Source organism: Mustelus asterias, chromosome 11 (genome assembly GCF_964213995.1).
Source record: "Mustelus asterias chromosome 11, sMusAst1.hap1.1, whole genome shotgun sequence".
NCBI lineage: Eukaryota > Metazoa > Chordata > Chondrichthyes > Carcharhiniformes > Triakidae > Mustelus > Mustelus asterias.
The window spans coordinates 68293226-68317708 of record NC_135811.1 but is presented as its reverse complement, the minus strand read 5'-3'; the positions used below and the strand labels follow the sequence as shown (position 1 = coordinate 68317708).

At 42.7% G+C, this 24483-nt stretch overlaps 1 protein-coding gene across 3 annotated transcripts in view; it reads left to right on the top strand.

Moving 5' to 3' along the window:
* The window catches only part of tlk2 (tousled-like kinase 2), a 174372-nt gene that overhangs the window by 123732 nt on the left and 26157 nt on the right, over positions 1-24483 (top strand). For all 3 annotated transcript variants that reach the window (XM_078223694.1, XM_078223695.1, XM_078223696.1), the window contains 3 exons: positions 3284-3375; positions 13322-13411; positions 15610-15779. In XM_078223694.1, coding sequence (XP_078079820.1) covers positions 3284-3375; positions 13322-13411; positions 15610-15779 — 352 coding nt within the window. The remainder of the gene's footprint in view (positions 1-3283; positions 3376-13321; positions 13412-15609; positions 15780-24483) is intronic.

Genomic DNA, 24483 nt, shown 5'->3' with positions numbered 1-24483 from the left:
CTGAGTTATACTTCGCCCCTCTCAGCTTGAGCCCGTGACCCCTCGTGATCGTCACCTCCGACCTGGGAAAAAGCTTCCCACTGTTCACCCTATCTATACCCTTCATAATCTTGTATACCTCTATTAGATCTCCCCTCATTCTCCGTCTTTCCAAGGAGAACAACCCCAGTCTACTCAATCTCTCCTCATAGCTAAGACCCTCCATACCAGGCAACATCCTGGTAAACTTTCTCTGCACTCTCTCCAATGCCTCCACGTCCTTCTGGTAGTGCGGCGACCAGAACTGGACGCAGTACTCCAAATGCGGCCTAACCAGCGTTCTATACAGCTGCATCATCAGACTCCAGCTTTTATACTCTATACCCCGTCCTATAAAGGCAAGCATACCATATGCCTTCTTCACCACCTTCTCCACCTGTGTTGCCACCTTCAAGGATTTGTGGACTTGCACACCTAGGTCCCTCTGTGTTTCTATACTCCTGATGACTCTGCCATTTATTGCATAACTCCTCCCTACATTATTTCTTCCAAAATGCATCACTTCGCATTTATCCGGATTAAATTCCATCTGCCACCTCTCCGCCCAATTTTCCAGCCTATCTATATCCTGCTGTATTGCCCGACAATGCTCTTCGCTATCCGCAATTCCAGCCATCTTTGTGTCATCCGCAAACTTGCTGATTACACCAGTTACACCTTCTTCCAAATCATTTATATATATCACAAATAGCAGAGGTCCCAGTACAGAGCCCTGCGGAACACCACTGGTCACAGACCTCCAGCCGGAAAAAGACCCTTCGACCACTACCCTCTGTCTCCTATGGCCAAGCCAGTTCTCCACCCATCGAGCCACTTCTCCTTGTATCCCATGAGCCTTAACCTTCTTAACCAACCTGCCATGTGGGACTTTGTCAAATGCCTTACTGAAATCCATATAGACGACATCCACGGCCCTTCCTTCATCAACCGTTTTTGTCACTTCCTCAAAAAACTCCACCAAATTTGTAAGGCACGACCTCCCTCTTACAAAACCATGCTGTCTGTCACTAATGAGATTGTTCCGTTCTAAATGCACATACATCCTGTCTCTAAGAATCCTCTCCAACAACTTCCCTACCACGGACGTCAAGCTCACCGGCCTATAATTTCCTGGGTTATCCCTGCTACCCTTCTTAAACAACGGGACCACATTCGCTATCCTCCAATCCTCAGGGACCTCACCCGTGTCCAAAGAAGCGACAAAGATTTCCGTCAGAGGCCCAGCAATTTCCTCTCTCGTCTCCCTGAGCAGTCGAGGATAGATGCCATCAGGCCCTGGGGCGTTGTCAGTTTTAATGTTCCCTAAAAACCCAACACTTCCTCTCTCGTAATGGAGATTTTCTCTAACGGGTCAACACCTCCCTCCGAGACACTCCCGGTTAACACGCCCCTCTCCTTCGTGAATACCGATGCAAAGTATTCATTTAGGATCTCCCCTATTCCCTTGGGTTCTAAGCATAATTCCCCTCCTTTGTCCCTGAGAGGTCCGATTTTCTCCCTGACAACTCTTTTGTTCCTAACGTATGAATAGAATGCCTTAGGATTCTCCTTAATCCTGCCTGCCAAGAACATCTCGTGCCCTCTTTTTGCCCTTCTAACTCCCCGTTTGAGATCTTTCCTACTCTCTCTGTATTCCTCCAGAGCTCCATCTGTTTTCAGTTGCCTGGACTTAACGTACGCCTCCCTTTTCATTTTAATCAGATCCTCAATTTCCCTGGTTATCCACGGCTCTCGAATCCTACCTTTCCTATCTTTCCTTTTTACAGGCACATGCCTATCCTGCAGCCTTATCAATAGTTCCTTAAAAGACTCCCACATGCCAGACGCGGACTTACCCTCGAACATCCTCTCCCAATCAACATCCACCAATTCCTGCCTAATCCGGCTATAGTCAGCCTTCCCCCAATTTAGCACCCTGCCCGTAGGACAGCACTCATCCTTGTCCATTACTATCCTAAAGTTAACAGAGTTGTGGTCACTATTTGCCACATGTTCCCCTACCGAAACTTTGACGACCTGACCGGGCTCATTTCCCAGAACTAGGTCCAGTATAGCCCCCTCTCTAGTCGGGCTATCTACATACTGTTCCAAAGAACCTTCCAGTACGCATTTTACAAATTCCTCCCCGTCCGGTCCCCCAGCTCTAAGCACTTTCCAGTCTGTGCCAGGGAAATTAAAGTCCCCCACTACAACAACCCTATGTTTTCTGCACCTATCCAGAATCTCCTGACATATCCTTTCCTCCACTTCCCGTGGGCTGTTGGGTGGTCTGTAGTACACCCCCAGCATAGTGACTGCACCCTTCCTGTTTCTGAGTTCCACCCACAGCGACTCAGTACATGACCCCTCTAAGTTGTCTACCCTCTGCACGTGAAACGTGAACTGCAGTGTTGTCATCAGAAGGCTGAATACGAGCAATGCTTTAAAAAGGGTCATTGCCATACTTAGAATTGCTAATTATTTGGGATGTTAACTTTAATTACTGGTGCATGTTCAAAGCAGTTAATTTTTGCCATAATTCCACTAATTTTGTTCTCAAAATGTTCCTTAAAGAAGTAGCAGCAAGCAATGAGGATTAGAAATCAATTGCACACTTTGTCCACATGAAACACATCCAGCTGCATGTGGCAATGGTTGGCGCACATCAGAGTTCCCTATAGAGTGTAACAAGATACTTCCACTCCCACGTGCACATCCATGCACACTGTTTCCTGAACTGTGGTGTCTGTATATTTGAAGTAGTTCTTTGGAGTGGGCTGTTTCCAAGGGGCCCTTGTAGAAATCTGTAAGATATAGAGAAGTTGAAGACGCTGCCAGATGTACTGGGGGGCAATGGAAAAGAGGGAACGCAAGGTCAGGGTTGTGTGGAGCGAGTTTAAGATGGATGCCAGGATGCATTTATATCTTTTACCATGGGGTGATCAGCAATTGCAATGGATTCCCAGGAAGGCCAGTTTGAGGCTGAGGCACTCACTAATTCAATGTTTTAAAGGGAATTTAGCGGGGTTTTTTAATTCTTGGAGGATGAAATGGTTCAGCTGAGCAAAACTTCTGTTTTACGTTCACAATGAAGTTCGCTTCAAGCAGTCACTGCACAGGAATGTGCATTGGTTGTAGTGAAATTTTTAAATTGGACTTTCTGCAGCTATAAATGCTTGCTACTGATTATTGGTGGTGACATTTGTTCAGAAGATTGGTCCAGTTTTGAGATGAAATCACTCCATGTTTTGAATCTTTTTAATAGGCATTTGATCTACAAGAACAGAGATACGTAGCGGTAAAGATTCACCAGTTAAATAAAACCTGGCGGGAGGAAAAGAAAGAAAATTATCACAAGTAAGTTACGAGGGGTTCTGTCCCATTGTGCATCAGAACTCTTATGCTCTCTACGTGTTGGTACAGAAGTTACACCAGCCCTTTTTGCCAACACTTAATCAAGGGCCACAATATTGGATAAACGCAAAATACTGTGGATGCTGGCATCTGAAACAAAGACAGAAAAATACTGGAAAATCTCAGCAGGCCTGACAGCATCTGTGGAGAGAGAGAGAATAGAGCCAACGTTTAAAGTCCAGATGACTCATCGTCGGAGCTGATGACGAAGCTGTGACAAAGGGTCATCTAGACTCGAAACGGCTCTATTCTCTCTCCACAGATGCTGTCCGACCTGCTGAGATTTTCCAGCTTGTTTCTGTTTTTGTTGCCACAATATTGTTGCTTGCTCGACAGCTTTATTTGGTGATGCTTCCGGGGTGTTAGTTCATCACCGGTTTCCTACATGGGCCCTTGATTTCGAACGGGTCACACTGGGCAGCTTTCCCATAAAGAGAAAGAACTGGTGTGTATATCGTGCTTTTCACAACATCAGGGTGTCTCATATTTTACAGCCATTTGATTCCACTTTGGGAGTGAGTCACTAATGTCGGAAATGCAGCAGCAAATTTACACACAGCCAGGTCCCACAAACAGCAATGTGATACTGACCAAACAATCTGTATTTGTGGCATTGTTTGAGGGATACATATTGATCAGGACACCAAGGAGAACACCGCTGGTCTTACCACGCATCTTTTACATCCACTTCAGAAGGCAGGCGGAGCCTCAGTTTTGTGCCTCATCCAAAAGATAACACTTCCAACAGTTCAGCACTCCCTCAGTACTGCATTGGGAATATCACCTGGCTTATAAAAAGTTTCTGGGGTGGAACTTGAGCCCACACCATCCCCAGACAAGAATTCTCTGAACCATGAAGGAATAAGGAGTAGAGTTACAAGGCTCATTGCCCCATGAAAGATGAGAGATCCTACAGTTTTGATGAGAGTCCTTTCATTTACTGCATAATTAATGCCAGCATGGCTCACAGCACAGTCAATTTTTATTTTGATTCCAGATAACAATAAAAACTATCATTGGTTTTAAAGGTATTGATGTTCATTTCAAAAAGGAAAAATACAGTTGCATGGATTATACAGTGCCTTATTGGTGTTGCACGGTGTCCCTAAGTGCCCTATAACCAGTTGCAATACTGAGCCAGCTGCAAGTAAAATTGCTCTTTGATGTAGCTCACCTTTCTGTGATCCCACTTAAGCATTTGTTTTGTTTTGTTTTTGCACTGGCCCAAAAGGTGTTTCTTATACACATGATGATTAAGTGTTGACTGGGAAGAAATGATCAGACAGAAGCTGAATTGCTGATCAGCTGGTGGCTTGTAAGTGTACTAGAGCATATGGAATACATTGTAAGCAAGTCAATCATAGTCTTGGCTGCGCCTATCCAGTTGTGATTTATGTGCTGCAGCCTTTCATTTTTCTGCACCGTAGCTGTATTCCCCAGGGCTCGTACTATTCAATTCAAAACTGTTTCATTTTATGAGCTGGCAAATACTGAAGGATGGAATCATCCTCCAAGTGTGCTTTCATGGTCGTTTAAGAAATATGTTCTGCACCATGGGCTTTCTAAGGTGTTTTTATTTTTATTTATGTCACTTTGTTGTCTCTGTTGGTTTTGCAATGATTTGTAACTACAAAGCGTCTGGCTGAGAGCTGAAGTAGGAGGTATTTTTAAGAACAGTAAGAAAATCATGGGGCACTGCCTGGAATAAAACTGCTTCATGCACATTTTTCATTTGCAACCTAAATTTGCACAAATTTTTATCACTGATGTATTTAGGAAAAGTGAGTGATTCCTTGTGTTTGGCAGTGGGGAATCTGTATTATTAATCAGACTAACCAGTACCGAGCGATTTTTACTATTTACTGGAGCAATGTAGAATTGGTATCCAGCGGCAATTAAAACAAAACTGAAAATACACAGTTACCATCAATTAGTTTCTGAAAGAAAAAAGTATGCTTTGTTTGGGGCACTATTTCAACAAAGGAGACCCATTTTCAAATGTTGACTGACATACCAGCAGTTACAGAAATCTTTTATTTTTCAGATTTGAGGTTTATCCTGTTACAATCGTTTGCTAACACCAAATTGTTTTTGTGTGTGTTTGTGTTGGGGAGTAGAGGGATTGGTCTTGGCCTGCTAGATTAATATGATTTGCCATTTTCTAATGACAACTGCAACATTAACTAAAACTGTATAACATATACCTGTTTTTTTAATATATATATATATATATACCTGTGTATTTTCAGTTTTGTTTTCATTACCGCTGGATACCAATTCTACATTGCTCCAGTAAATATAAAATCACTCAGTACTGGTTAGTCTGACTAATAATACAGATTCCCCACTGCCCACTCTAATTAGGAAATGGTCATGTCGGGATATGATGTCTTGGTTACAGCCATGACCAGATGAAGATATAATGTGCCATTGCAGTCTCAGCCTTTTAGAAACATAGAAAAACTACAGCACAAAACAGGCCCGTCGGCCCCACAAGTTGTGCCGAACATATCCCTACCTTTTAAGCCTACCTATAACCCTCCATCCTATTAAGTCCCATGTACTCATCCAGGAGTCTCTTAAAAGACCCTATTGAGTTCGCCTCCACCACCACTGACGGCAGCCAATTCCACTCGCCCACCACCCTCTGTGTGAAAAACTTCCCCCTAACATTTCCCCTGTACCTACACCCAGGACCTTAAACCTGTGTCCTCTCATGGCAGCCATTTCCACCCTGGGAAAAAGCCTCTGAGAGTCCACCCGATCTATGCCTCTCAACATCTTATGTACCTCTATTAGGTCTCCTCTCATCCTACGTCTCTCCAAGGAGAAAAGACCGAGCTCCCTCAGCCTATCCTCATAAGGCATGCCACTCAATTAAGGCAACATGCTTGTAAATCTCCTCTGCACCCTTTCAATCTTTTCTACATCCTTCCTGTAATGAGGCAACCAGAACTGAGTACAGTGCTCCAAGTGGGGTCTGACGAGGGTCTTATATAGCTGCATCATTATCCCCGGACTCCTAAACTCAGTCCCTCGATTGATAAAGGCCATGGACCCTGGATGATAAGTTAGTGGATGTTGTAATGGCTTCATGATCAAGCAAGCTGCGAGGGAAAATTCCTGATGAAAATGTTTTGTTGCATTTCAGTTTATATTGGTTTGTAAGTTAAGATCTTACAACCCGACTTTCTGGTGGGACCATTATGGGCCATCTGTTTCCCAAAGGATTTTAACTGCTTCATTTTCCTTGGATGCCCTGAATCATGATCCAAAGTCAGTGATGTGAAGATGGTAAATTTGTGAGAGGTGCACTCCCATTCTTCGGTTCCTTATTGAGTTTGCAGGGATGTGTACTTCAGTCTAATATCATTTTTCTAGGCAGGTGATGGACGAGGCATTGAATGCTCAACCAAAAACAGGTGGAAGCAGAATCTGTTGAAATGGATAAATATTCGACAAATCAATCACTAAAATTCATGGGAAGAGAACTTCCATGGGAACTAATTATCTAGCTCTTATAAAGAGTCGGCACAGGTGCGATGGTGGAATGGTCTCCTACCTTATAGCAGTGGCTGCTCTTCAAAAATATTTCATTGTCTGTTAAATGCTTTGGGATATCTTGAGATTGTGAAAGGCGCGTTATAAATGAATATTCTTTTCTACATTGTAAAAATCAAAAAATCTTTCAAATATTGTTGATTATGCCCATGCACTTGGGCTTACATCCTAGTCCTGGACAGCTCACTCCAGCACACCTATCTATAACAATGAAAGCCTTATTTAAGTGACTGTGCTTGATGGCTTTTATTATAATTGGCCCCCAGACTATTACATTGCACAAGGATCATGATTCTGAATAGTGTCTTAATTGCATGAAGAGTAATAGGGTTGTTGTGTGTATTAAAGATTCCTGGACATATATGGTAGCAATTTCTTTCTCCTGCACCTCTCCCATTTCCTCCAGACCTGACTGCAGCCTTTTTGACCAGTTGTGTATAGGAATGCGCACATATTTGCATGACGTCTTCAATTATTTTTCTGTGATGTGGGAATTTTTGCACACTACTCCTCACATTAGGTCAGGAAGGCACTTCGTGTGCATTCATTGGCTCTATTTGGACCGAGACTTCAATCCCACGGCAGCTTACAATCCAGAGTGCATATAGAAGCCAACTTTTGTCCATATGGGTGGCACAGTGGTTAGCACTGCTGCTTCACAGCGCCAGAGACCCGGGTTTGACTCCCAGCTTGGGTCACTGTTTTTGTGGAGTTTGCAAGTTCTCCCTGTGTCTGCGTAGGTTTCCTCCGGGTGCTCTGGTTTCCTCCCACAGTCCAAAGATGTGTAGATGGATTGGCCATGCTAAATTTCCTCACAGTGTCAGGGGGACTAGCAGGGTAAATACTTGGAGTTTGGGGGATAGGGCCTGGATGTATTGTGGTTGGTGCAGATTCGATGGGCCGAATAGCCTCCTTCTGCACTGTAGGAGTTCTATGATATCATTCAATGAGTGTCTCTGTTTGTGGATACAAAACACCTTCCATTGCTTATCAGTTTTGTCTTATACACTTAGACACTACATGTGCTTTTCTGACAGATTTCCTAAAGTATCATAGGGCCAATTTTCCCAAGTCTGCACCCAGGTAGACTGGATCACCTGAGTGCAGCAGATGTCAAAATTGGGCGACTGTGAGGGCATATCTACGAAGAAACCCTTTTTGATTTTTTCCCCCTGCCATTTATCCCTTGAACTTCATTGGGCCACAGATTCTTTTACATTGGGATTTTTGCTGCTCAGACCACGAAACCATTGCCAATTGTCGGAGAAACCCATTTGGTTCACTAATGTCCTTTAGGGAAGGGAATCTGCCATCCTTACTTGGTCAGGCCTACGTGTGATTCCAGAGCCACAGTAATGTGGTTGACTGTCAGCTCCCTCTGAAATGATCGAGCAAGCTACTCAGTTTCAAGGGCAACTAGGCTTGGGCAATAAATGCTAGGCAGCTAGGGAGGTCAAATGTCCTACGAATGAACAAAAAAAGATACTTTTCATTGATTCACTATCTGTACAGTCTTCTAAGTTAGATGGGCAGTGACAGAAAAAAAGACAATTTGGGAACTTTGCACCCTCTCATCTTTCAAGAAGATGCCAGATCCATAGAACTAGATAAATAACAGGGATGAAAGTTAGAGTGTCAAGTTAATAAATTCAGTGTCAAAGCTACATTTGGACCATGATGTGAGATTGTGTTGATATGTTGGCAAGGATTTGGAAAAATGAAACTGAGAGACTTGAGAATATTAATCTTCGTAACAAAATTATTCCCTTAATTTTTTTTAGTACAGCGCCGCAAACCTGGCAATCTGCAAACCGGGCATTTGTTAAGCCGCCATGCATGAATTTTAATCAGTATTAGCTGAGTCAGATAATTCACAGGCTTGTTGCAGTGCGATGGCATTCCAATTAGTTATTGACTCTGCCTGCCTGTCATTTCTGCCGAGCAGTCTGAGCAACTCTTGACTTGACCCAGCCTGAGCCAATTGACCCTGAAACTGGCATGGACTCAGTCCTGCAGTTGCCGGTTTTGTGACACTGTACCTGTGTTAAAAACTACCAAATTCCCTAAAGCTGATGATTTGCACCCAAGGTTTTAAAAGAGGTGAATGCCGAGATGGGACTCTGGGGTAGTGCCGGCTGACTGGAAAACAGCTACTGTTACGCCGCTGTTTAAAAAAGGAAGTAGACAAAAGGCGGGTAACTACAGGCCGGTTAGCTTAACGTCCGTAGTTGGGAAGATGCTAGAGTCCATTATTAAAGAGGAAATAACAGAGCACCTGAATAAGAATGGTTCGATCAAGCAGACGCAGCATGGATTCATGAAGGGAAAGTCGTGTTTGACGAATCTACTGGACTTTTATGAAGATGTCACTAGTGCGGTTGACAGAGGGGAACCGGTGGATGTGGTGTTTTTAGATTTCCAGAAGGCGTTCGATAAGGTGCCTCACAAAAGGTTGCTGCAGAAGATTGGGCTACACGGAGTTAGGGGTAAGGTGTTGGCGTGGATTGGGGATTGGCTATCTAACAGGAAGCAGAGAGTTGGGATAAATGGGTGCTTTTCTGGTTGGCAGTTGGTGATCAGTGGCGTGCCGCAGGGATCGGTGCTGGGGCCTCAATTGTTTACCATTTACATAGATGATCTGGAGGAGGGGACTGAATGTAGGGTATTCAAGTTTGCTGATGACACGAAGGTGAGTGGGAAAGCGAATTGCGTGGAGGACGCGGAAAGTCTGCAGAGAGATTTGGATAGGCTGAGCGAGTGGGCGAGGATCTGGCAGATGGAATATAACGTTAGCAAATGTGAGGTTATCCACTTTGGAAGAAATAATAGTAAATTGGAATATTATTTAAATGGAGAAAAATTACATCGTGCGAATGTGCAGAGGGACCTGGGGGTCCTTGTGCACGAATCGCAAAAACCCAGTCTGCAGGTGCAGCAGGTGATCAAGAAGGCGAATGGAATGTTGGCCTTTATCGCGAGGGGGATAGAATATAAAAGCAGGGAGGTCTTGCTGCAACTGTACAAGGCACTGGTGAGGCCGCAACTGGAGTACTGTGTGCAGTTTTGGTCCCCTTATTTGCGAAAGGATATATTGGCCTTGGAGGGAGTGCAGAGAAGGTTCACCAGGTTGATACCGGAGATGAGGGGTGTAGCTTATGAGGAGAGATTAAACAGATTGGGTCTGTACTCGTTGGAGTTTAGAAGGATGAGGGGTGATCTTATAGAGACATATAAGATAATGAAGGGGCTGGATAGGGTAGAGGTGGAGAGATTCTTTCCACTTCGAAGGGAAACCAGAACTAGAGGGCACAGCCTCAAAATACGGGGGGGGCTGGTTCAGAACAGAGTTGAGGGGGAACTTCTTCTCTCAGAGGGTAGTGAATCTCTGGAATTCTCTGCCCATTGAAGTGGTGTAGGCTTCCTCGTTGAATATGTTTAAATCACGGGTAGATAGTTTTCTGATCGATAAGGGAATTAGGGGTTATGGGGAGGAGGCGGGTAAGTGGAACTGATTCGCTTCAGATCAGTCATGATCTTGTTGAATGGCGGGGCAGGCTCGAAGGGCCAGATGGCCTACTCCTGCTCCTATTTCTTATGTTCTTATTTCTTATGGCAGATGTAGGTCATCTTCCAGAATTTCCTAGATTCTAGAACTGTCCCTGCTATTCAAGAACTGTCCTTGCATTTTAATAAAGATGGAGAGAGAAAGCAGGGAAGTACAAGCCACTTAACCTGACATCAGTAGTAGCAAAAGTGATATAACCTATTATTAGGGATGTGATAATGGGAAACTTAAATCATCTTCTTTTGTATGGCTTTAGGAGCATAAGTTGTCATCATAGTTTGAATGTCAAGTTCTCTAATCAGTCCAATGCCCTACTGGAAAGTAAGTGTAATTCCAGGCTGTCACTCTTGGTGGGGTGGGGTGCAAGATGTTATTTCGTTCTCCATGGTTTGGTCAGGGTTTCTGCATTTACAACCAGGCAAGATATTGAAATGCCATTGTCCGTTCGGTGGCCACAGCAGCCATGTACAGTCCATTTTCTATCAAGTGTTGTTCACCTGTTCCAGGGGGATTGAAACCTAGTTGTTGAGTTAAATGAATCATAATATGATTGGACAGAGCCATTTTGATTTCTGAAAGGGAAATCATGTTTTCCCAAACTTTTTTAAGGGTATAACTGATGGGGAAACCAGCAGATGCAGTGTTTTTGGATTTTTAAAATGCTTTTAATAAGGTGGCACACATAAGGATATTACATAAAGTTAAGGCATTAGGTGTAATGTATGGATTGATCATTTCTTAATGGGCATAAAACAGAGTAGGAATAATAAACAGGTGATTTTCAGGTTTTCTGGCTGTAACTACTGTGGTACTGCAAAGATCAATGTTTGGATCTTGGCTAATTACAATCTTTGTCAATGACATACAAACTAGGAGCAGGAGTAGGTCACTCAGCCCTTTGAGCCTGCTCTGCCATTCAATAAGATCATGGCTGATCTGATTGTAACCTCCCAGCAACCCCAGCAACCCTTCACCCCTTGCTTATCACAAATCTCTCTACCACTGCTTTGAAAACATTCAAAGACTCTGTTTCCATTGCATCTTGAGGAACGCAGTTCCAAAACACTCGGAAATTCTCCACTCTCTCTCTCTCTCTCTCAAGTGGGTGACCCCTTATTTTTAAACTGTGACCTCTGGTCTGAATTCTCCCACAAGAGGAAACATCTTCTCCACATTGACCCTGTCAAAGTTCCTCCTGATCTTATGTTTCAATCAAATTGCCTCTTACTCTTCTAAACTCCAGTGGGTACAGTCCTAGTCTGTCCAACCTCTCCTCGTAAGACAACCCATCCATTCCTGGTATTAGTTTAGTAAACCTCTTCTGAACTGCTTCTGATGCATTTACATTTTTCCTTCAATAAGGAGACCAATACTGTGCACAGTATTCCAAATGTGGTCTCACCAAGTGTACTGTACAACCAAATCATAACTTCCTTACTTTTGTATTCCATTCCCATTGCAATAAACGGTGACTTTCTATTAGCTTTCTAGCCTTTTGCAATTCATGCACTAGAACATCCAGATCCTGCTGAAACTCAGTGCTCTGCAATTTCTCACCGTTTAGATGACTTAGATGAGGGGATAGAGTGTAATGGATCCAAGTTTTCTGATATCAATTTAAATGCAAAAGCAAACTGAGGAGGCCAAAAAGAGGCTGCAAATGGATTTTAACAAATTATGTTGGAAAAACATGACAATGGAAGATAATGTGGAGAAACGTAAAGTCATCCATAATGAAGAATTTTTTAAATGGTGAGAGATCGGGAAATGTTGTCGTTGAGAATTGTCAGCGTGTTCTTGTATACAAACCATAAAAAGTTAACATGCAGGTACAGCAAGCAATTAGGAAACGCAATTAGTATATTGGTCTTTAATCTTTAATATAACAGGATTGAAGTATAAGAGCAAAGAAGTCTTACAGTGGTTAATATAAGCCTTGATGAGACCACATCTTGAGCACAGTATGCACGGTATTGAGCTTCACAGCGCCAGGGACCTGGGTTCGATACCGGCCTTGGGTGACTGTCTGTATGGTGTTTGCACGTTCTCCCCGTGTCTGCGTGGGTTTCCTCCGCGTGTTCCGGTTTCCTCCCACAGCCCAAAGGTGTGTAGGTTAGGGGGATTAGTGTGGTAAATATGTGGGGTTACAGGGATAGGGCCTGGTAAGATTAAGAAATAGGTGGGTGAGCGCCAATTCAAAGGGCCAAATGACCTCCTTCTGCTCAGTAGGGTTTCTATTCCACGATTTACAGTTCATCCATTCTAATGATGATGCTTAGTGCAATAGGGCAGGAGGATGATTCTTTACTTGATTTGTACAGTCTTCTGAATGTTCGCTAAACTTATTGGGTTCTTGTGCAGTTTGCTTAAGAAGAAATTTAAATGATCCCTTTTCAATTTCTTTGGAAAGACGTTTATACCATTAGTGACATAAATGTATCCAACCTCAGTTATTTCAGTACATGAGATATGGACAATGTTAAACAATACAAGTTTCTGATTTATCTGTTTTTTCCATTCCTGCATCTCGGTTTCTTCGTATACATTTAATTGTATAATTTTGGGTTATAAGTGCAGCCAATAATATGTTAAATAATGAGTGAAACCATACTACTTTTTTTTCTCTGGTTCTCCATGCAAAAATTGCTTTGTCTCATCCTGAAAAGGTTAATTTGCCATGTACCTGGGTTGGTGTAGCTTTTTTTCCTACAGTGATCTAGGCTGGGTGCATATTGTCTCACGATGTTTCTGGTTTGTTTGCAGACATGCCTGCAGAGAGTATAGAATTCACAAGGAGCTGGATCACCCCAGGATAGTCAGACTCTATGACTATTTCTCATTAGACACAGACTCGTAAGTGTTTTTCCCTTGAGCTACAGTATGTTCTTATTATACATCAAATGATTCCCTAGATTGCTTGTTGTTGAGTCTGCAATCTGTGAATGTTGCCTTATGCATCTTGGGGTTCAGTCACCTGTCTGAGCAATGTTTCACGCCAATTATGTATTGAAATGATTACAGCAGTGCTTTTTGTTCAGTCACGTACCCACAAATTCTCTATCTGTTGAGGCAAAAGTCTTGCTTCAAATTTCTGCCATTTAGTTTTATCTAAAGTAATTGCCACAATAACCTTTAACGAGTCTCTGCTGGGCTGCTCTGGTGATCTACTTTGCCAGGAGAGGCTTCATATTAAACACAGAGGGAATGGCTTCACTCAAGCCTAGTAACTACTCGGTCACTTGACCCTAACAAGCCAAATGAGGGGGAGACATTACTGAAGTGTGTCTGTCAGAAATGCACACAACATCAAAGAAATTTACAGTGGAAGTATCACTTCCCCCTTCAAAAAGATTTTGAACAAAAGTGCACCTGCCAAGTCAGTTCTGCCCCTTTAAGTGAACCCTAGTGTTAATATTTAATCGGTTGCTGCCTTAATGCTGTGACAGTGACTGGGGTTTTAGTTGCCATGTAGATCAAACAAGTTTTTATGGTGATTTGTACATGTGGCTAAAGTGCTTTTGACCAAGTCTTAGCTTGACATCAACATTGGACGAGCCAACTAGAGGTTTAGATAGGGTGGATAGTGATAGCCTTTTTCCTCTGATGGAGAAATCCAGCACGAGGGGGCATGGCTTTAAATTGAGGGGGGGTAGTTATAGAACCGATGTCAGGGGTAGGTTCTTTACCCAGAGGGTGGTGAGGGATTGGAATGCCCTGCCAGCATCAGTAGTAAATGCGCCTAGTTTGGGGGCGTTTAAGAGATCCGTAGATAGGTTCATGGACGAAAAGAAATTGGTTTAGGTTGGAGGGTCACAGTTTTTTTTTAACTGGTCGGTGCAACATCGTGGGCCGAAGGGCCTGTTCTGCGCTGTAATGTTCTATGTTCTATGTTCTAACTTGCTGACTTCTTAACCGGTCAATAAAGGAAGCTTCCTGCTAGGTAATCTGTAGAAAATGAGCTTAAGTTACTTGTTCAGAAGCGTAAGCTAATTCATTCAGCAGAAGTATGGGTTGCACTCCAATTTGCCATTTGCTTTAGTTGCACGCCGCTGTTGAATACTGCACATTATTTTTTCAGGAGTTGCGTGATGTTTAACATTCTTTAGAATGCAATGGCAAATAACGTGGCCCTGGACACAGCACACGGAAAATATTGTGCTGACACTATTGTTTAAACAGCTGTTAAATCTTTATCATCCAGATTACTTTGTCAGTTGTTGAAGCACAGATTGCCATATTTTTGTCCATTGTAATCGGTGCTATTTGTGGTTAAAAGGTCCCTTGATTGAAGGGATTGGCAAAATGTACGCATATAATTGCATTTTAGAAGCACGAGATTTTATCAGTTAGTGTACCCTGAACATGAGGGTTTGTGAAACCATCAGATTATTTGCAAGCTGAGTGCAAAACTCTTTTTTTTTCAATAATTGAACTTCTTTCTGCTTGATAGCACCCATTATCTGTGCAGCAGAGTTTGTTTGAAACAACTTGGCAATAGCTCTATCAGCGGAACTTCCAGCCTCGAGAGTCACGGCTTCTTAATCCTGATTTGTTTTTAAAGTTCACCCCCCTCCCCCCGGTCTTGGAAGAGATGCCAGAGTTCACCAACTGGTGCATTGTTCTCTTTCAACTGAGTAACAAAGTATATAGGAGGAGAAGGAAAGCTGACTGGCAATCTAGGAAATGACATTTTGCTCCAATTCTTGAGTTGAGCATCATCCAGAATTTTGATAGGTTTTATTGGTTCCACACTGGACCACAGACTATAGCTTTGTCATGTAATAAATCCTCACTGGCCTGAGAGGAAACTGAGCAAGGAATTAGATCTGCTTTTCACTTTGGCAAGATGAGATTCATATGTGACAAGAGCATAGAAAATTCCATTGTGGCTCCCCATGCCAAACAGTGCATTTTCTGTTATCTTTGTAAAGTGAGGCCCAACTGATTCCAAGTGGAAATACCAGAGCTTATTAAAAAAAAATTCTTGGCAGTGGATGGAGGCCAGAAAGAAACAAAGATGTGTGAAGTAATGTCCTGGTCTTGTTCCTCAGGTTTTGTACGGTGTTAGAGTACTGTGAAGGTAACGACCTGGATTTCTACCTGAAACAGCACAAGTTAATGTCAGAAAAGGAAGGGCGGTCCATCATCATGCAGGTGGTCAATGCTTTGAAATATCTGAATGAGATCAAGCCCCCCATCATCCACTACGATCTTAAGCCAGGTATGTATTTCTCTTGATGGTCCGTCCTGTTAATAGTCATCAAGGGGCATCTTAACTGGGGACAGTCTGTTCCTCCATAGACTGTTTGGTCTAAGTACTTTGAAACAGGGAACAAATTGACCTATTGAGATTATTGTACCAGTTGTTTTCAAACAAATTCTATAATGTCTGTAAAAGATTCCTGACAGAGTCCATGCACGCAGTGCAAATTCTTTATTGAAATCAATGTTGAAATTTACACAATCTAATTTCAGCAAAGAATACTATTTTCTTTAATTCACTTCGCATTTCTATTCCCCTCCCTTCCTCCCTACTCATACGTGTTGGATTCAAAAGAAGAATTGCATTTGACAAATGCTAGATAGTATTGTCTATATAGAGTTTGTACCTGTTATCGTGCCATTTCATGTTAAGTATATTGGTTCGATGGAGTTCCTTTCAGCTGGAATAGTTCTAATCTTTGATGGTGGGGGAGGGAGAGCTATGGGGAAAGAAAGGGCACATAAGGACTATTGGATAATTCTGTTGAAGCTTGGGCATGATGGGCTGAATGGTCTGCTTCTATTCCATTCTTGATGGGTACAGATTATCGAAAACCATTCATAATCCACCATCGTGAGCAGCTTTCTGCTGGTGGTTGCTGCACAATAGGGTGATTTTTGGAAAGATGTGCTGCAAGATGTGCCGTTCCTTTAGCTCAAAGCTGAATTCCAATGTAACTCATCAGGGACATAAAAACATGCTAAACTAATTTGGTACAAACAAACTAACCTAATTTAGATTGTTTTTATTTCATTACTTTGGGTTACCTAGATCTGATAAATTAAGCGGTAATGCCACCCAATTCCCCTTACTTATGTTCTGAAACATACACAATAGAACAGTATGTTACAGAACCTACAGGGAGCAAACTATCTTGGATCTGGTCCTGTGTAATGAGACGGGTAAAATTAATGATCTCCTTGTGAGGGATCCTCTTGGAATGAGTGATCACAATATGGTTGAATTTCTAATACAGATGGAGGGTGAGAAAGTAGGGTCCCAAACCAGTGTCCTCTGCTTGAACAAGGGGGATTACAATAGGATGAGGGCGGAGTTGGCTAATGTAGACTGGGAACACAGACTAATTGGTGGGACAGTTGAGGAACAGTGGAGGGTTCTTAAGGAGATTTTTCTCAGTACTCAGCAAAAATATATTCCAGTGAAAAACAAGGAATGTAAGAAAAGGAATAGCCAGCCATGGATAACTAAGGAAATAAAGGAGAGTATCAAATTAAAAACCAATGCATGCAGAGTGGCCAAAATTAGTGGGGAACGAGAAGATTGGGAAGGCTTTAAAAAACAACAAAGAACTACTAAGAAAGCAATAAAGAAAGGAAAGATAGATTATGAAAGTAAACTAGCACAAAATATAAAAACTAATAGTAAAGGTTTTTACAAATATATTAAACGGAAAAGAGTGGCTAAAATAAATGTTGGTCCCTTAGAAGATGTGAAGGGGGATTTAATAATAGGAAACGAGGAAATGGCCGAGGCCTTAAACAAGTTTTTTGTGTCGGTCTTCACAGTGGAGGACACAAATAGCATACCAATAATTGACGGCCATGGGACTGTAGGGGGTGAGGACCTTAAAACGATCACTATTACTAAAGAGGTAGCGCTAGGTAGGCTAATGGGACTAAAGGTAGACAAGTCCCCTGGTCCGGATGGAATGCATCCCAGGGTAATAAAAAAACGGCAGAAGTAATAGCAAATGCATTAGTTGTAATTTATCAAAATTCACTGGACTCTGGGGAGGTGCCAGCTGATTGGAAAACAGCTAATGTAACGCCGCTGTTTAAAAAAGGAGGTAGACAAAAGGCAGGTAACTACAGGCCGGTTAGCTTAACATCCGTAGGTGGGAAAATGCTGGAAGCTATCATTAAGGAAGAAATAGCAGGAAAAGAATGGTTCAATCAAGCAGACGCGGCATGGATTCATGAAGGGAAAGTCATGTTTGACTAATTTAGTGGAATTTTTTGAGGATATAACGAGTGCGGTTGACAGAGGGGAACCGGTGGATGTGGTGTATTTAGATTTCCAGAAGACATTCGATGAGGTGCTTCACAAAAGGTTGCTGCATAAGATGAAGGTACACCGAGTTGGGGGTAAAGTGTTAGCGTGGATTGAGGATTGGCTATCTAACAGAAAGCAGAGAGTCGGAATAAATGGGTGCTTTTCCGATTGGCAATCAGTGACTAGTGGCGTGCCGCAGGGATCGGTGCTGGGGCCTCAACTATTTACCATATACATAGACGATCTGGAGGAAGGAACCGAGTGTAGGGTAACAAAGTTTGCGGATGACACAAAGATGAGTGGGAAAGCAAATTGCGTGGAGGACACAGAGAGTCTGCAGAGAGATTTGGATAGGCTAAGTGAGTGGGCAAGGATCTGGCAGATGGAGTTATAACATTGGTAAGTGTGAGGTTATCCACTTTGGAAGGAATAATAATAAAATGGACTATTATTTTAACAGTGAAAAATTACAACATGTTACTGTGCAGAGGGACCTAGGGGTCCTTGTGCATGAATCACAAAAACCCAGTTTGCAGGTGCAGCAGGTAATCAAGAAGGCAAATGGAATGTTGGCCTTTATCGCGAGAGGGATGGAGTATAAAAGCAGGGAGGTCATGCTGCAACTGTACAGGGTACTGGTGAGGCCGCACCTAGAGTACCGTGTACAATTTTGGTCCCCTTATTTAAGAAAGGATATATTAGCTTTGGAGGGGGTACAGAGAAGATTCACCCGGTTGATTCCGGAGATGAGGGGGTTAGCTTATGAGGAGAGATTAAGTAGACTGGGCCTGTACTCATTGGAGTTTAGAAGGTTGAGGGGAGATCTTATAGAGACATATAAGATAATGAAGGGGCTAGACAGGGTAGAAGCAGCGAGGTTATTTCCACTAACAATGGAAACAAGAACTAGGGGGAATAGCCTCGAAATACGGGGGAGTCAATTTAGACCAGAGTTGAGGAGGAACCTCTTCTCCCAGAGGGTAGTGAATCTTTGGAATTCTCTGCCCAATGAAGCAGTAGAGGCTACCTCGTTAAATGTGTTTAAATCACAGATAGATAGATTTTTAACCATTAAGGGGTGGCACGGTAGCACAGTGGTTAGCACTGCTGCTTCACAGCTCCAGGGTCCCGGGCTCGATTCCCGGCTCGGGTCACTGTCTGTGTGGAGTTTGCACATTCTCCTCGTGTCTGCGTGGGTTTCCTCCGGGTGCTCCGGTTTCCTCCCACAGTCCAAAGATGTGCGGGTTAGGTTGATTGGCCAGGTTAAAAATTGCCCCTTAGAGTCCTGAGATGCATAGGTTAGAGGGATTAGCGGGTAAAATATGTGGGGGTAGGGCCTGGGTGGGATTCTCGTCGGTGCAGACTCGATGGGCCGAATGGCCTCCTTCTGCACTGTAGGGTTTCTATGACTTCTACTTAAGGGTTATGGGGAGCGGGCGGGTAAGTGGAACTTAACCCACTATCAGACCAGCCATGATCTTATTGAATGGCGGAGCAGGCTTGAGGGGCTAGATGGCCTACTCCTGCTCCTATTTCTTATGTACTTATCTTATGTGCTTATGAGACCGACCATGAATTTGCAGTCAAGCAAACTGCGTTGTCTGCCTGTAAAGTAATTCTTAAATAAAGAATTTCTCTGCTGTTTTAAAATTCAGAGGTAGCTATCCTATCACATGAATCAAGATAAGCTCAGTGGAAAGCAATATAGAATAATAGAATGGTTACAGCACAGAAGGAAATCATTCAATTCTTTGCATCTGTACCAGCTCTCTGCAGTAGCAACTTCGCTAGTCCCAGTCCCCTGCCCTTTTCCGGTATTCCAGTAAATACTTTCTCTTCAGATAATTATCCAATTACCTTTTAAAAGCCCCAGTTGTATCCTCAATCCCCATCCCACTCTCTGGCAACGCATTCCAAGTTTTAACCATTCATTCAAAAGCAACTTTTTCTCTTGTGTCGCATTTGGTTCTTTTACCATTCTCTTCAAATCATTGTCCTCTGTTTCTCAACACTCCACCAATGGGAAGAGCTTCTCCCTATCTACTCTGTCCAAACCCCATGATTTAGAACACCTATATTCAAGTAGGAAAGATTAAAATAGGGACAATATGACAAGTTTATGTTTAAATATACAAATTTGAGAAAACATCTAAACATAGAACAGTACAGCACAGAACAGGCCCTTCGGCCCACGATGTTGTGCCGAGCTTTATCTGAAACCAAGATCAAGCTATCCCACTCCCTATCGTCCTGGTGTGCTCCATGTGCCTATCCAATAACCGCTTAAATGTTCCTAAAGTGTCTGACTCCACTATCACTGCAGGCAGTCGATTCCACACCCCAACCACTCTCTGCGTAAAGAACCTACCTCTGATACCCTTCCTATATCTCCCACCATGAACCTTACAGTTATGCCCCCTTGTAATAGCTCCATCCACCCGAGGAAATAGTCTTTGAACGTTCACTCTATCTATCCCCTTCATCATTTTATAAACCTCTATTAAGTCTCCCTTCAGCCTCCTCCGCTCCAGAGAGAACAACCCTAGCTCCCTCAACCTTTCCTCATAAGACCTACCCTCCAAACCAGGCAGCATCCTGGTAAATCTCCTCTGCATTCTTTCCAGCGCTTCCACATCCTTCTTATAGTGAGGTGACCAGAACTGCACACAATATTCCAAATGTGGTCTCACCAAGGTCCTGTACAGTTGCAGCATAACCCCACGGCTCATAAACTCCAACCCCCTGTGAGGCGAGGTGATGAATGAATACTTTTCTTCAGTGTTCACCAAGGAGAGGGGCCATGTTTTTGAGGAAGAGAAGGTATTACAGGCTAATAGGCTGGAGGAAATAGATGTTCGGAGGGGGGATGTACTGGCAGTTCTGAATAAACTGAAGGTTGATAAGTCCCCTGGGCCTGATGAAATGTATCCTAGGATTCTTTGGGAGGCAAGGGATGAGATTGCAGAGCCTTTGGCTTTGATCTTTGGGTCCTCACTGTCCACGGGGATGGTGCCAGAGGACTGGAGAGTGGCGAATGTTGTTCCTCTGTTTAAGAAAGGGAATAGAAATGACCCTGGTAATTATAGACTGGTTAGTCTTACTTCGGTGGTTGATAAATTGATGGAAAAGGTCCTTAGGGATGGGATTTACGACCATTTAGAAAGATGCGGATTAATCCGGGATAGTCAGCACGGAGTTGTGAAGGGCAAGTCGTGCCTCACAAATTTGATTGAATTTTTTGAGGAGGAAACTAAGTGTGTTGATGAAGGTAGGGCAGTTGATGTCACATACATGGATTTTAGTAAGGCGTTTGATAAGGTCCCCCCATGGTCAGCTTATGATAAAAGTAAGGAGGTGTGGGATAGAGGGAAAGTTAGCCGATTGGATAGGTAACTGGCTATCTGATCGAAGACAGAGGGTGGTGGTGGATGGAAAACTTTCGGACTGGAGGCTGGTTGCTAGCGGAGTGCCACAGGGATCAGTGCTTGGTCCTCTGCTCTTTGTGATTTTTATTAATGTCATTGGTCAGCTAATGTAGACAAGAGTGATCATAACATGATAACATTCAGTTTAGGTCTGAAATGACTATACTACCCTTGTTTAAGTTTATTTAAGCCTTTATTTAAGTTTGTGAAGACACAGTTGACTAAAGTGGAATGAAAAAATACATGCAAAGATAAGATGGCAGAAAACTAGTGGCAGGCGTCTAAGGAGATATTAAGTAAGTGGGCAAAAATTGGCAGAGTATAATTTGAGAACACGTGTGGTCCACTTGGGCAGGGAGATTAAAAAACAGAATGTTATTACAATGGAGAGATTCAGCAGAATTGGTGATATTACCATTTAATTTATCAGATCTATTTAACCCAAAGTAATGGAATTGAAACATTCTAATTTAGGTTAATTTGTCTGTATCAGATTAATTCAGCATGCTTTTATGCCCATGGTGAATTGGAATTCAGCTTTTCTAGCTAAAGGAAAGACTCAAACACACTTCGTGCACACCTTTCCAAAATCACCCTAAATGTACAGAAACATCAAACAGAAAGCTGTTCACAACTGACGACTGGATTAGTAATCCAGAGACCCAGGGCAATGCTCTGGGGACTTGGGTTCAAATCCCACTATACCAGGTGGTGAAATTTGAATTCAATTTTTTTTTTAAAAACCTGGGATTAAAAGGCTAAAGATTACCACAAAACCATTGTCGATTGTCATAAAAACCTACCCACTGAATAAAATGCCCTTTAGCGAAGGAAATCTGCCATCCTTACCCAGTCTGGCCTATATGTGATTCAGATCCACAGCAACGTGGTTGACTCTTGACAGGGCCTAGCAAGCTACTCTATTCAAAGGCAGTTGGGCATAGGCATAAATGCTGACCTTGCTAGTGATCTCCACATCCCATGAATGAGTAAACAAAAATGTTTTTCAATAATCTGATATCTGTCAAAAGTAGTGTTGAATTATTTAGCATAGGAGGTCTTTCAGCCCCAGCTTTGAACAAATATCCAATAGTTTCCACGGCCCCATTTGGGTATCCTTGTACGTGAATCAAGTTAGCATATAGGTACAGCAAGTAAGTAGAAAGCCAAATGGAATGTTGGCCATTATTACAAGGGGATGAAGTAGGGAAATCTTGCTCTGTACAGACCAATGCTGAGACCCCCACCTAGAGTACTATGTACAGTTTTGGTTTCCTTATTTAAGGAGAGATATACTTGCATTGAGAGCAGTTCGGAGAAGGTTCAATAGGTTGATTCTTGATATAAAGGTATTGCCTTGAAAGAAAGGTTGAACATACTGGGCCTATACTTGAGTTTAGAAGAACTGAAACATACAAGATTCTGAATGGGGATTGACAGGTTAGATGCTGGAAGGATATTGTCTCGTGGGGGAATCTACAACTAAGAGGAGATGGTTTAAAAATAAACCCTTCCCCCACCCACCCTCCATTTAACAGATGAATGAGGAGGAATGTCTTCTCTGAGAGTCGTTCATCGTTGGAACTCACTTCCACAGAGACTAGTGGTGATTAGACCATTGGAGCATATTCATGGCTGAGGTCAACAGATTTATGATTGACAAGGGAGTTGAGAGAATTGACAAGGGAGTAAGAGGTTCTCAGGTGTCCCCCTGGGTGCTCTGTATTTGTTGAACCTCACTCAACCAATACAAAGACAGTATAGTTAAAGAACGAAAAGGAATTTATTTGCTAATGCATGCATCAAGAGAGAGACACAATCAATGAGGGTTGACTGTCTTCTCTGAGCTAATATTGCAAGGTAAAATTATTATATTCTGAACATTTCAATATCCCACCCAGTCTTGTCAGTCAGACTGCAGGGCCCAATCACAATATTCAACATTATTACCTTAGCCAATAACGTTCCACCTGTCAACAGGAATAGGAGATTAGTAGTTTATTTCCCATGTAGGTTCCTTCCCCTTTACCTAGGAAACCTAACCCACATCATTACTAGTGTCCAAGGCCATAGTTAACATCCGTGATTTTAATTGGTGAAAGGAGTGACTCTTTCGCTGGAACCAGGGCATCCTTTATCTGCTCCAGCCTCGCTAACCGTGAACAAATTTACTCCCTTAAATAGCAGGCCTATTAAACTTGCCTTTCGCATTTCCAAAAATAGATAACGGAAGCTGCCTTTCTGTGCTCCATTATATTAAAATAATTTGGCCAGTCTAGCACTGTGTTTCCCATCATGCTGCATTCAGAGCAAAGTTGGCCAAGGTGCACAATACATATATATTGAAAATACAATTTAAGCTTATAATACTTGGTTACTTTGTGATTGTACAGTTTATAATATCTTTGCAGTTTATAATACCTTTGCATATGTTGTTCCGGGCACATTGTGAATTCTCACTATATAAGGCACCTTAGATTAGTCTACTTATTATAGTAAAACTAAAATGAAGGACCTCATGCTAAGAATTTTATACTACCACCCCCCCCATCATGGGGTCAGGCAAGAGAATAGAGTTAAGGCCACAATCAGATCAGCCATGATGTATTGAACGGCAGAGCAGGTACAATGAACTGAATGACCAAACCCTGCTCCTATTCCTTATCATGACCTTGGATAACTTTGAACAGCTATGAGCTTATTTATAATTTAAGCAGCTCTAAATTGAGCAGGAAAGGGTGTGATAAAAGCAGGCAGTGCTGAGGGAAGGTTTTGTGCCTGGGAACAGGCAGTTAGCAGTGTGTGTGGCTGGGAGGTGGGACCTGCCTGTGCAATGGCTCTAAAGGACGGTGAACAGCTCTGCGGAGCAGTGATTGTACCTGGCAATGGAGCGGGGGGGGCGTGGAGGACATTACCTGGTACAAGTGGGCGAAGGACAGACTGAAGTAGATCCCAGATGTCACAGATTGTTTCTAGTTTAATTAATTTGCCTTTTTTTCGGGTAGGTTTGAAGTTACCTTCGTTTATTTGATTTTTTTTGTTCTAAAGTTCTTTTGAAGTCTCAAAGGAATTGGTTTGTGAGATGTGCAGAGCAACTCTGTATTGTGCTGTCCAAACAAGTATTCTAACTTTTCAGCCAGTTCACGGAATATGAGGTAAATGAGGACTTTAATGGAGTTAGAAACTGCTTTGCAGTTGTGAGAGTTGGCAGCGACCTTTGATGC